Genomic DNA, 12,698 nt, shown 5'->3' with positions numbered 1-12,698 from the left:
TAAATTTACCCCTATAACTCAGATCCTGAGAACACTGCGGCCAAGCAGCTCACCATTCAATAATGGTTAATCTAATTGACTGTATTGTAGCTGATATGTTCTATATCCCTCGGGCCAATTCTAATTTCAGCATATTTAGAATAATGCAAAACCTTAGTCTCAATACAGTGATCCTCATATGATAGAACTTCAATGACCACCAGCAGCTGAAATGTGATGGGATTATCCTGACTGCATAATGTATAAATTTACAACTGCTTCAAGCCTTTTCCCAGTAATGCTTGTGCTTGCTTATATTAGCATATCCTAGAATGCAATACCTAGCTCTTTGTAGAAAACATTGGAAACATCTGCATATTAAAGGGCCCCTGAAACTAACGTGGAAATGAGTTTAAATGGAAGAGCTGTTGGTTTAATCTGCCAATATGTATGTAAATATGTGGCAATGCTCAGTATCAGCCTTTTTTTTTTAACTAAATACATTTAAGTTGTTGTGACTTTCAGCTGGTCCTACAAGACTTCTGAATGACTATATTGATTGACAGTTTAACCACATAGAGTGCAATGTGGACCAAATTGACTCAAATTGAATCTGAATGTTTAGATGAACATTACAGGGGCAGGGGGGCACCTGCCAATGATGGGTTCTATATGAGACCAGACAGATGATGGTCTGACTTATTGTAATATTTTGGTACACTAGTGAGATAGCAAACGCTACTTACAAAGGTTGACCATTTTAGATCATCAGTGGCCATCTTAATGCCTTCCCCACAGTCTATAAGGCTTTATACAAATTCATGGACAAAGTAACTAATAACAACCAATCATTACGTTCTTTCTTTATTCTCACAGCAGTTAACCGGTAAATGCTAATTGCTGATTGGTTGTTATGATTCACAAGTTCAATAAAGTTTTTGCCCATTGTACATGCATATGTTTGCTTCTAACAAGTAACTATACTCTTTGGATATATATTTGTTATTTTTTATCAGCAGCTCTTTCTGATAGTTTAGCTTTGGTTGCCCTTTACAACATAAATGCAAACCCTTGCCTATTATTTTTTAATACCTTTCTTCCTCCATATTTAGTGCATGTTTCAGAAATACAGCAAATTCACCTAAACAATTTATTACCATGGCCTATAATTATCATAGTATGCAATTAGATACAGAATGAGCCTGATTATGTTCATATTGTTGCAGGTAAAGATGACACATGGCGTAAAAATCATGTTTAAAATAAAATAAGCATGAAGAAGAGATGTGTGAATCAACAGGTTAAGGGATAAGACTAGTTTTACTAGTGTTTATTATTATAGGGAAAAAAGGAAAATCAGATTTTTGGATTATTTGGATAAAATAGAGTCTATAGGAGATGAGCTTTCCAAACATTGGAGTTTTTTGGATAACAGGTTTCCAGATAACGGATCCCATGCCTGTCCTTATGGACGTGTGTGAATGAAGAGCATACAAACGTATGATGGCAAGACAGATGGAAGTATTGACAAAGGATTTATTTTGTGAAATCTACTCACTCGCTGAGACTCAGACACTCCTGCTCACCCTTTTTGGAGAAAATTGCATCACCCCAATGTAGCTGCTCCCTAGGCATTTACCTATCTTGTGTACCCCTAGTTCAGGCCCTGATTGCAAAGTTTTGCAAAAGCCAGACAGGGTGGGGTGATGCTATGATTGAGGGCTGGACTGTGATGTCAAGGAGTGGGTTGGTGACATTCAGGGGCAGGACCAGGGACGTTGTGAGCAGGGCTATGATGTCACAGGCTGCACAGTTGGACAATGTTTGAGTTTTATGACCAGTGATGGCCGAAAAATTCACAAATTTACTGAAAAATTCACAAAACTCAAAACAGTTTGATGCACGCCTATTGAATCCAATTTTATTAAAGTCAATGGGCGTGCGGTAAAATGTCGCCAGCGTTGAAAATGTGACCGGCTTCAAAGGCTTAAAAAAAAAAACTTTAATGGCGGTGAAAATTCACAAACGCCACCAAATCGTGCCATTCAAATAAATTCGCCCATCACTATTTACGACTCTAAAAACAGCAAGGTAGGTAAGCCCCGTGAAAAACCAAACTATCCAGGTGCCAACCATAGTTCCACCTTTTACCAGACCTCCATCCAGCCATTGTCACGTCATAGGATTATTATACCCCTTGTCACCCACCCAGTGCTGCAAAATCCATGCCTGGTGGGCATTTTATATAGATATTTAAATGTTTCCAATCCTCCAAAACAAGCAGTAATAACAGGGGAAAGCTTTGTAAGGGTTAACTTTTTCAATATTCTCTTTTTACTTTCCTTAGGTTTTTCAATATGTTTAGTTCTTTAAATAAATGCACCCTGACAGTTGAGCTGCTTTGTATTCCAGCATGTGGGTGGTGTGGGTGGCCGGTTAACAGATATTACATATCCCCATATTGTATAACATCGCCCCCAGCTTCTCCATCAAACACATCAATTCCAGCAAGCTGTTAACGTTCCTCTAACTAAACCTCATTCATTCTCAAGCTGCTCATGGTACAACTTTTAAAATGATCACTAGATGACAATATAACAAAGGCAACACACTCAATACAATTCTGCTCATAAAATATTAAGGCAGACAATTAACACAGAACGAGCTAAAAGAATATTAAACCTTTCCAGCTTAATACGTTACACACAAGGACTAAAGATAAAGATATTAGTAGGGTAAGAGAAGAGGGAAAGGATAGATATTATGAAAGGGGACCAATTGCCAATAAATAATAGAATATATAACGTTATAATCCTCATCACATGGAAATGATCAATTCACAAATGCTTGCCACAGGGGATAAGGTAAAGGCCCCATTGCTTGGAGGAACACAAGAGGAACACAGGACAACCTGAGCTACTGTAGTTAATCATAGGGTTGATTCCTCTTTTAGTTCTGGAAGTCCCAGTTACTGTTACTTATGCCCATTGAACATGGCAAAAACTAACCTGTCCTGCAAGCATAAAATTAAAAATAATTCCAAAGTTTTCTATATTTTTCCCAGACAGGGAAAAACCTGCTTGGGTTGAAGGAACTTTGGCAAGTTAGTAGACAAGGCTTCTAGCACACAGTGATCTAATACCAGGGGTGTAACTTTAGAGAAAACTTTAGAGGAAGCAGACTCTGGGGCTGCAGGGGCCCATCAGTCATAGGGGGCCCCATGAGACCCAAATAATGAGCAATTTCAACATATATTGGTAAAACAGGGCAATCTCTGGATACGTTGGTGGCCCTAAAATTATTTAGTTACACAAATGTCTATTACCCCACAAACATCTGAAGACTCCACTATTGATGTATGTAACTGTCCCTGTATGCCACCATTCTTCCTACATACAACTCCTGCAACACTGTGGGGCCAATTCACTAACTTCGAGTGAAGGATTCGAAGTAAAAAAACTTCGAATTTCGAAGTGTTTTTTGGGCTACTTCGACCATCGAATGGGCTACTACGACCTTCGACTACGACTACGACTTCGAATCGAACTATTCAAACTAAAAATCTCTCGACTATTCGACCATTCGATAGTCGAAGTACAGTCTCTTTAAGAAAAAACTTTGACCCCGTAGTTCGCCATCTAAAAGCTACCAAACTCAATGTTAGCCTATGGGGAAGGTCCCCATTGGCTTTCCTAAGTTTTTTTGATCGAAGGATATTCCTTCGATCGTTGGATTAAAATCCTTCAAATCGTTCGATTCGAAGGATTTTATCGTTCGATCGTAGGAATAATCCTTTGATCGTTCGATCGCACTATTTGCGCTTCGATATTCGAAGTCGAAGGATTTTTATTCCCAGTCGAATATCGAGGGTTAATTAACCCTCGATATTCGACCCTTTGTAAATCGGCCCCTGTATGTCAGACTATGGGTGGGCTCTCTTCATTGGACCCTGCAATGACAATTCTGAGGACAACGCAAGCAATATGAAAACTGCAACTCATGGGGGGGGTTGTTTACTATACTCTGAATGTCATGTGTTTTTTTAGTATAAAATACAGATTTTTAGTGGAAAATTTTTTCGGAATTTATTATACCCCGAGGATGGAAAAAGACAGAATCCGAAAATCTGGCATCTCAGACCTGCCGAGGTTGTATATGTCAATGGGAGAAGTCCTAAATATTTTTTGATCTCCGCTGGGTTTCGTGCAATAATCCAAAGTTTTCAGGCAAAAATTCTAAAAAATCTGAGTTTTCAGTTATAAATTCAGAAAAATTCGTATTTTTCACGATTTTCCTGATTTTTTCCCCGAAACAAAATCTTCGGGAAAGTGTTTTAATAAACAAGCCAAAAAAAAAACCTGTGCGGATTTGGTCAGAGTTTTTTCAGAAAATATTGAGATAAATACGGATTTTGATAAATAATCCCCTTGGTGCTAACATTAACTGGGTTATTTATCATAATCCAATTTTATCTCAACATTTTCTGCTACAAACTCCAAATCCGCTCGGTTTTCTATGCTTATTTATTATTACATTTTCCTGAAAACTTGCTTTCCGAGAAAAAAAATCAGATTTTCACAATATTTTCGGATTTTTCACCCAAAAACTCAGATTTCTTATGCTTTTTTACGGTAAAACGCCGAAAGCTTTGGGGTATTGCATGAAACCCAGCACACATCAAAAAATCATTGGGACTTATATGTAACCTTGACAGGTCTTAAATGCCAGATTTTCTGATTTGGACTTTTCCATCCTCGGGGTTTAATAAATTCCGAAAAATTGGTGATTTTTTAAAAGTCCAATTTTATTAAAATAAATCTCCTATTTTTCGGGGTTTGCATTTGGAGTTTAGTAAATAACCCCCTATATCTCTGAAATCTTCTCTGAAATTTAATTTTGAAACTCCTAAAACTTTGCGGTATTGCACGAAACCCACCGCACATCAAAAAATCATTGGGACTTCTCCCATTGACTTATATGCAACCTCAACAAGGTCTGAGATGCCGGATTTTCCGATTCTGACTTTTCCATCCTAGAGGTTTAATAAATTCTGAAAAATTTGTGATTTTTTTTTATAAAAGTCAGATTTTATCAAAAAAAAAAAAATCTAAATTTTTTGGGGATTTTTGCTTTTGGAATTCAGTAAATAACCCCCTATATCTCTGAAATCTCTAAAGTTTCTGGCTTTTAGTTAGAGGGTGATGTGATAACTGGAGTAAAGATTTAATCAGGTCTAGAAGTAACTTAGAGCAACCAGATCATATGCTTGCTATCAAACAGATGACCAGTAAATGCTACCTGCTGATTGGTTGCTATGTTACTAGCTCTATTTTACTACAATATTATTACATTATTATTATATTAGATATTTCTATAACCCATGGTAAAAGTGAAGTAATAATTGCCTCTATAGCTTTCGGTACCCGAACTTTCTTTTACTTGCAGTTAAGCCAAGAGCAAATTTTGAGATAGTTTAGTCAATAGGATTATCCATTAAATTACTTTTTATTCATTTATTATTAAGTTAATTATTAAGTGCCGCTGAAGGTGCGTGCCAGGCGCCTCTGAATATATGTTTGTGGTGGGGCTGAATGGCTGCATATCCTGGGACTAACTAGTCTATGTGAACCCTTATTGGACCCCAGATGTGTCAACTCTTCAGACTAAAGGTGGCCATAGATGCAAAGATCTGCTCGTTTGGCCACATCGCCAAACGAGCGAATCTTTCCCCGATATGCCATTAACAAACATGGCTATATCGGGGGTAATCTGATTGTTCGGCCGTATGGCCGAACGATCCGATTACGATGTGCCGTGGGCTCCGGCGGGATCGTTCGGGTCAAAATCAAACCTGACCGATCGACCAAACGACCGATCTCCGCCGGACGAAAGATGTCGGCACACGCCACACACGATCTGAAAATCGTACGAATCCTCGATTCGTACGATAGGATCTGTGTGTCTATGGCCACCATTAGACTTCAGAGTAAATCACTGATATCATGTTGACCCTAATCTCTGTTTTAATGTTGATTTAGTGACTTAAACATATTTCTATCGCCTCATTGCTAAAAGGCAACTAGAGAAAAAGGGTAAAACTGATAAAGGAGACATGGAAATGGAAAGATAAGGAAAAAGCACAGGATATTCACCATGAATAATAATAAAGTATAATCATTGTCAATAGATCATATATTCATCTAATTAACTATTATACCCTGAAAGATCATGTACTTGCTAACGACTAATATAAAGAGAATGCTTTGTCATAATTGGAATCAGCCTTATATGGTCAACCATTTAAATGTCATCTTTAATCTAACACTGTACCCTATGATTTATGCTAAACATAAACTTGTCCTTTGCTTTCCCTGCTTATTTCCTCTGCTGTTAGTGTCGCTGCAGAACCATTCTGTAATCATAATAACCAATAAAACAGCATGTATATTTCATTCTTCTGTTCCGTAAAATGGCTTTAGACTAGTGTTTTCGTACACAGCAGTTTGCTAGAAAAGAGTTTTTCTTTTTCAGTTTGCAAAGGAACATGAGGCAGCTTAAAAGCTGGCTACCCAGAAACCCAATGAAGCTTGACAAAGAAGCCCTTCCAGACCTCGAAGAGACAGACTGCTACACAGCTCCCTTCAGCCGTGCACGGATGCACCAGTGAGTTCATTTCAGTGAGATACAGTAGCTGCTCTATATCTGGGAAAAGGAATTTTACGGCAGCCTACCTCTTACGAAAAGTCTACAGCCAGATGAGCTAGGGGTGATGATCATTCTATGACAGTCTTGCTTTCTACATTCCAGTAAACAAGAGGCAGTTCAGGTTTTCTGTAATGATAAAAGTTATCCTTAATTTGCATCTAACAACCATCATATTGTCCATAGGATACTAAAATAACTTGGCTCTGTGTGATTGCTGGATCCTTTTACTTATATTTAGTCATGGGCGAATTTCTCCCTTTTCGTCAGATTTTTCTAAAGCTGTTGATAGAGTGCAAGACAGAAGTCTACTCATTTACTCATTAAATTAAGAAATATTGTCCTACAGTACATCTCCTTTGTACTTGGAAAGACAACTGCCTTAAGGATAGGATACATAGAGCATTGATACATGGATGAGTTTGTGTTTTTGGTAGAATATCTTAAGGATGACTGTCGGACAAAGCAACTGGCTTATATTGGCAGGACATTCTCATTAAATGAACTTCAACAACAGTAGCTTCCCCTCTCTGATCTGAGCTAAATGTATTTTAGAACATCAACTTTTTTACTCTTTTAAAATTCAAGGAATCAAAGTTCTTAAGGTTGATATGGTGGACATCTTATTCCCAAACTTGTTTAAATAACTTTAAAAAGTTCTGCAACCAAAAATATATCTCATGCCACGAAATTCAGTCCACCAGATGGCACTAATCTGCAATCTAAAGATTTGGAAATCCATATTAGTAACAAGTTATAGGGGCCCATTTACTTAGTTTGAGTAAAGGAATAGAATAAAAAAAACGTAGAATTTTGAATGTTTTTTTTTGGCTACTTCGACCACCGAATTGGCTACTTTGACCTTCGACTACGACTTTGAATCGAACAAATCGAACTAAAAATCTTTCGACCATTTGACCATTCGATAGTCGAAGTACTGTCTCTTTAAAAAAAACTTCGACCCCCTAGTTCGCCACCTAAAAGCTACCGAAGTCAATGTTAGCCTATAGGGAAGGTCCCCATAGGCTTTCTAAGTATTTTTTGGTAGAAGAAAAATCGTTCGATCGATGGATTTTTCGTTTGATCGTTCGATCGAACGAATTGCGGTAAATCATTCGACTTCGATATTCGAAGTCGAAGGATTTCCATTCGGCAGTCGAATATCGAGGGTTAATTAACCCTCAATATTCGACCATAAGTAAATTTGCGCCATAGTGTTACAGAAAGTATATTTTAGCAATGAGGGGACTGGTGCATATTAATTCCCTTAAAGGAGAAGGAAAGCTACGGAGGCATTTTATTGCCAATAGATTAGCTGCAATAGTGAAAGCTAGAATGCTATATTTATTCGGTAGAATGTTTTACCATACCTGAGTAAAAAGCTCTAGAAACTCTCTGTTTGTTTAGGAAAGGAGCTGCAGTATTAACATGGTGTGACATCACTTCCTGCCTGATTCTCTCCCTGCTCTGGGCTCAGATTACAGTAGAGAAGGGAGGGGGAGGGGAAAGAGAAGCAAACTGAGCATGCTCTTGCCCAGGGCAATGAGGTTTAAGCTGAAGGGAGGAAGTCTGATACAGAAGCCCATGAGTACACAATAGAAGGAAAGAAATGTGCTGTTTCTTTTGACAGGGGACTCAGAGCAGCACTACTTTGGGGGTTTACTGGTATATTTAGATGGACCTTTCTGATAAGGCTTACTTAGTTTTAACCTTTCCTTCTCCTATAAATTGCTTTCCGAAATCCATGTCACATATGCATTTTATGAATTTTATGTATGTATGTATATCTTTATTTCAGATTGCTAAGGAGCCGCAGTGCTGTACAATGCATAAGTAGTGATGGGCGAATTTGTCCCATTTCGTTTCGCCGAAAAATTTGTGAACCATTTTAAAGTCAATGGGCATCCGAATCATTTTGCCGCGTGACAATTTTAAATGCACACGACTAAATTCGCGAAACTATAGAGAAAAATCTGCAGCATCAAAAAGTTTTTGATGCTGCAGATTTTTCTCCATAGTTTCGCGAATTTATTCACCCATCACTATGCATAAGTACAATATATATAAAATTATACATGGGAAGACAAATCACACAATAAATATACACAGAGCTCATATCAGGACAAAGAGCTTAAGTGCTATGTATTTTATTTTTATTTATGCTCGTTATTGTCTTATGTCAGTCTTTCCACTACTTCATTATAAGCTGCCATATTGTTTGACATGGAAATATGGCTTAGATTTGTTTGTATGAAGGAAGTATGTTTACTGGTTCTAACTTGGTCCATTTGACTACACATTGTAGTGTCCTTGCAAGCTGCTTCCATGAGTTTTACATTCATCTCCCTTATTCAACTAGTTGGTCTTATGAAAGAAGAGGTGGTGGCATCTGAGTAGCTGTAGGCCAGGCCCAAAATCAAAGGTGGTTGTTAACGGCAAAAGGGCATATTTAAACAATAATCCAGTTAATTCTCCCGGTGTTCACAATAGCCTTACATACAACAGTACGGGCCAGATTTACTAAGCTCGAGTGAATAATTCGAACAAAAAAACATTCCAATTTCGAAGTAATTTTTTGGGTATTTCGACCATCGAATTGGTCAAATTCGATCAAATCGAACGATTCGAAGAAAAAAACGTTCGACTATTCGACCATTCGATAATCGAAGTACTGTCTCTTTAAAAAATCCTTCGACTTCATACTTCGCCACTTTAAACCTACCGAAGTCCAATGTTAGCCTATGGGGACCTTCCCCAGCACTTTTCTAAGCTTTTTTTGGTCGTATAAAAATCCTTTGATCGATCGATTAAAATCATTCGAATCGTTAGATTCAAAGGATTTGATCGTTCGATCAGACAATAAAATCGCATTTGCGCTAAAATCCTTTGAATTCGATATACAAATTCAAAGGATTTTACGTAGAGGGTCGAATTTTAGTGTTTTTTAACCCTTGAAATTCAACCCTTGATAAATCTGCCCCTACTTGTTTGGATTGTGCAAACCAAAATCAGTTGCACCAAAATCAGTAAGCTGTTGCTGTATAAACTGGCCCTTGGGTGAATAGATATTTTTGGTCTTGTGGTGATTCATTTTTTGTGAAAAATGTAAATCAGTAGTGCGTTATTACAATAATTCTTTTCCTTGATGTTTTTGACAGCTTTACAATAAACAACAGAGACACATTCTTTAGCAACTCCACAAGAAGTCGGATTGTGCACCATGTTTTGCAAAGGACAAAATATGAAGATGGGAAATCCAAGATGGGTACGGTGAAGTATTAGGAAAGCAGTCTTTTTAGCTAGTATTTTGTTTTGTAAAATATAGTCTCTTGCTTGATATATTTTAAAATGTTGGGTTGAAATCCAAATTGCTCTGAGGGACAAAGCACTTGTGATTGTGATCTAAATTCAGGGTTTGACTGGCCTTCTGGGATGCCATGAAAAATCCTAGTTGCCCTGGATCTGCCCCAACTATTCACTCCTGATATGTGCCAAAGCATTGCTGGAAGTGGGGGGGGGGCTTTGCCAAAGTGATCAATGGTGCTGGTAGAGTTTGTGGGGCATACAGAAGACCTGTGATAGTTGACGAAAGATATGGTCCTAGAGGTTGGATTCCCAGTGGGCCCAAACGACTTCAGCCTGACACTTTCTATATTTATATCCTGATTAATATTAAACATAATATGGGGATAATGGCCAATGGTCAGTATGAAGGCATTACACCAAACATTTATCAGCTGCAACACTTTTCATATAGACTGTATGTGTTAAACTGTATTCAGAATCAACTTCATGTTTATGAATTCTGTTTATCTGTGATATTATTAAGTCAGATTCGAGTGAAGCTTTGAAGGCTCCATTTTTCACCACCAATATCTGTTCATCCATCAGAGCTGGTGGCACTCGGATCAGTGTTAAAGCTCCCTGTTTCCCGACAGTATTTGATTTCCGTGGAAAGATATATGAGTGGCGAGTGTTGAATATATAGGTCAAGGCCTATTTCTCTCAGCATTCCTCCTTATTATTGAAGGATGCAAAAGTAGCTTGTGTACATAGCAAGAAGGGGATTGCTGAGCTAGATTGTTATCTAATGGCAGAATCTCCTGTACCATGAGAGTTATCAATCGCCAGCAACATATAAAGTAAAATAAATGTATGTCTCTTTTTCTAGGTATCAACAGACTGCTCAGCAACGGCACATATGAAGCTGCTTTTCCACCACATGAGGTACATCTGGCATATTAAATATATATATATTTGTGTTATCGATTAAATCTGTTGAACTAAGAAACATTGATTCCTTCCAGGACTGACAATGAAGGTTAATAGAATGGATTATAGACAAACTGATTCAGGGGTCCCATTATTAGGAAATACTTGGGGGCCAATTCATTAACTTCGAGTGAAGGATTAGAAGTAAAAAAACGTCAAATTTCGAAGTGTTTTTTGGGCTACTTCGACCATCCAATGGGCTACTTCGACCTTCGACTTCGACTTCAAATCGAACTAAAAAACATTCGACTATTCGACCATTTCGATAGTTGAAGTACTGTCTCTTTAAGAGAAAACTTCGACCCCCTAGTTCGCCATCTAAAACCTACCGAACCCAATGTTAGCCTATGGGGAAGGTCCCCATAGGCTTGCCTAAGTTTTTTTGGTCGAAGGATAATCCTTCGATTGCAGTTTTTGCGCTAAAATCCTTCGACTTCGATATTCGAAGTCGAAGGATTTTAATTCCCAGTCGAATATCGAGGGTTAATTAACCCTCGATATTCGACCCTTGGTGAATTTGCCCCTTAATGTAATGGGAAGTATTTTTGCTGCTGTGAAACAAGGAAAACTGACTGTCCCACAAAAGTCTAGGGGAAGCAAACGATTTTGTACAATATTGATGGCTGTTATCTCTAAGATAATGCTAATTTCTGTGTTTGAAAATATAGCAATATAAAACTAAGAACAACCCAAATCTTATTGAATTGGTGTAATCATACCCAGACAATATGACACTGGAATTTGGTAAAAATATGCAGCATTGTTGGTTAAAATTGTTTTTACGAGATGTGGCCTAGATTGTAATTTGCCCACATAACTTGAGGTCATAGATGAACACAATATACTCAATATATATATACAGGTTTGGGATCTGTTATCTGGAAACCCATTGTCCGGAAAGCTCAGAATTAAGGAAAGGCCGTCTCCTATAGACTCCATTTTATTCAAACAATCCAAATTTTTAAAAATGATTTCCTTTTTCTCCGTCATAATATTTTAGTGGATTTTTTTGTGAAACAGTATTCAGCTGTATGGAATTAAATCAAATGTGAAAAACTGGCTGTGCAAAAATGTGGGTACCCCTAATTTGAATGCATGTATCCTGATTATCACCAATGTGGTAATAGGTAAAACATGGCAAGTAAGATTTGTAATTAATAATGAATGGGTATTGATGCTGATGACGGTTTTCTTCTGCAGGGAAGTTACAAAAGTAGGCACCCAATCAAAACCCATGGGGCACAGAATCACAGGCATTTGCTTTATGAACGCTGGGCTCGATGGGGAATGTGGTATAAGTATCAGCCATTGGATTTAATCAGGTGAGCCTTGGTCATTGATCCTCCACTAGAAGCAATAAGTGCATTCCGCACAGCCTTGTAGTGCTTAACAAATATTTATTGAAATCATTCTCATCTTCTGTAGGTTGAGAGTGTAGGATATCTACAAGATATCAGTAGCACCATTTGTGTAACGTTACGTATTATTTCAATGAATCATTTCCTCTGACCATCATAACTATATATTATAATGTACACGTTACTAGACAACACTCAAACACTTCTTTGTGCCGTATCTTGTGCCAGAACTGTTAAATTCCATGAAATCTTTGATATGCAAATATACTATATGGACAAAAGAGTCCAGACACTTCACTAGAATATTCACTTATGAGATCCAAACTGTCAGAACAAAAACTATTTGTAGGGGTATTTATTAGTGATCAACAACAAAAAAAACCTAAC

The 12,698-nt window shown here is 37.7% G+C and overlaps 1 protein-coding gene across 2 annotated transcripts in view; it reads left to right on the top strand.

The window, feature by feature from the left end:
* Positions 1-12,698, top strand: part of LOC108714928 (anoctamin-3) — a 120,911-nt gene that overhangs the window by 56,407 nt on the left and 51,806 nt on the right. For both annotated transcript variants that reach the window (XM_041560859.1, XM_041560858.1), the window contains 4 exons: positions 6,511-6,642; positions 9,840-9,946; positions 10,853-10,908; positions 12,154-12,275. In XM_041560859.1, the coding sequence (XP_041416793.1) occupies positions 6,511-6,642; positions 9,840-9,946; positions 10,853-10,908; positions 12,154-12,275 (417 nt within the window). The remainder of the gene's footprint in view (positions 1-6,510; positions 6,643-9,839; positions 9,947-10,852; positions 10,909-12,153; positions 12,276-12,698) is intronic.

This window comes from Xenopus laevis, chromosome 4S (genome assembly GCF_017654675.1).
Source record: "Xenopus laevis strain J_2021 chromosome 4S, Xenopus_laevis_v10.1, whole genome shotgun sequence".
NCBI lineage: Eukaryota > Metazoa > Chordata > Amphibia > Anura > Pipidae > Xenopus > Xenopus laevis.
The sequence above is the reverse complement of the archived record's forward strand: the minus strand, read 5'-3'. Positions and strand labels throughout refer to the sequence as shown.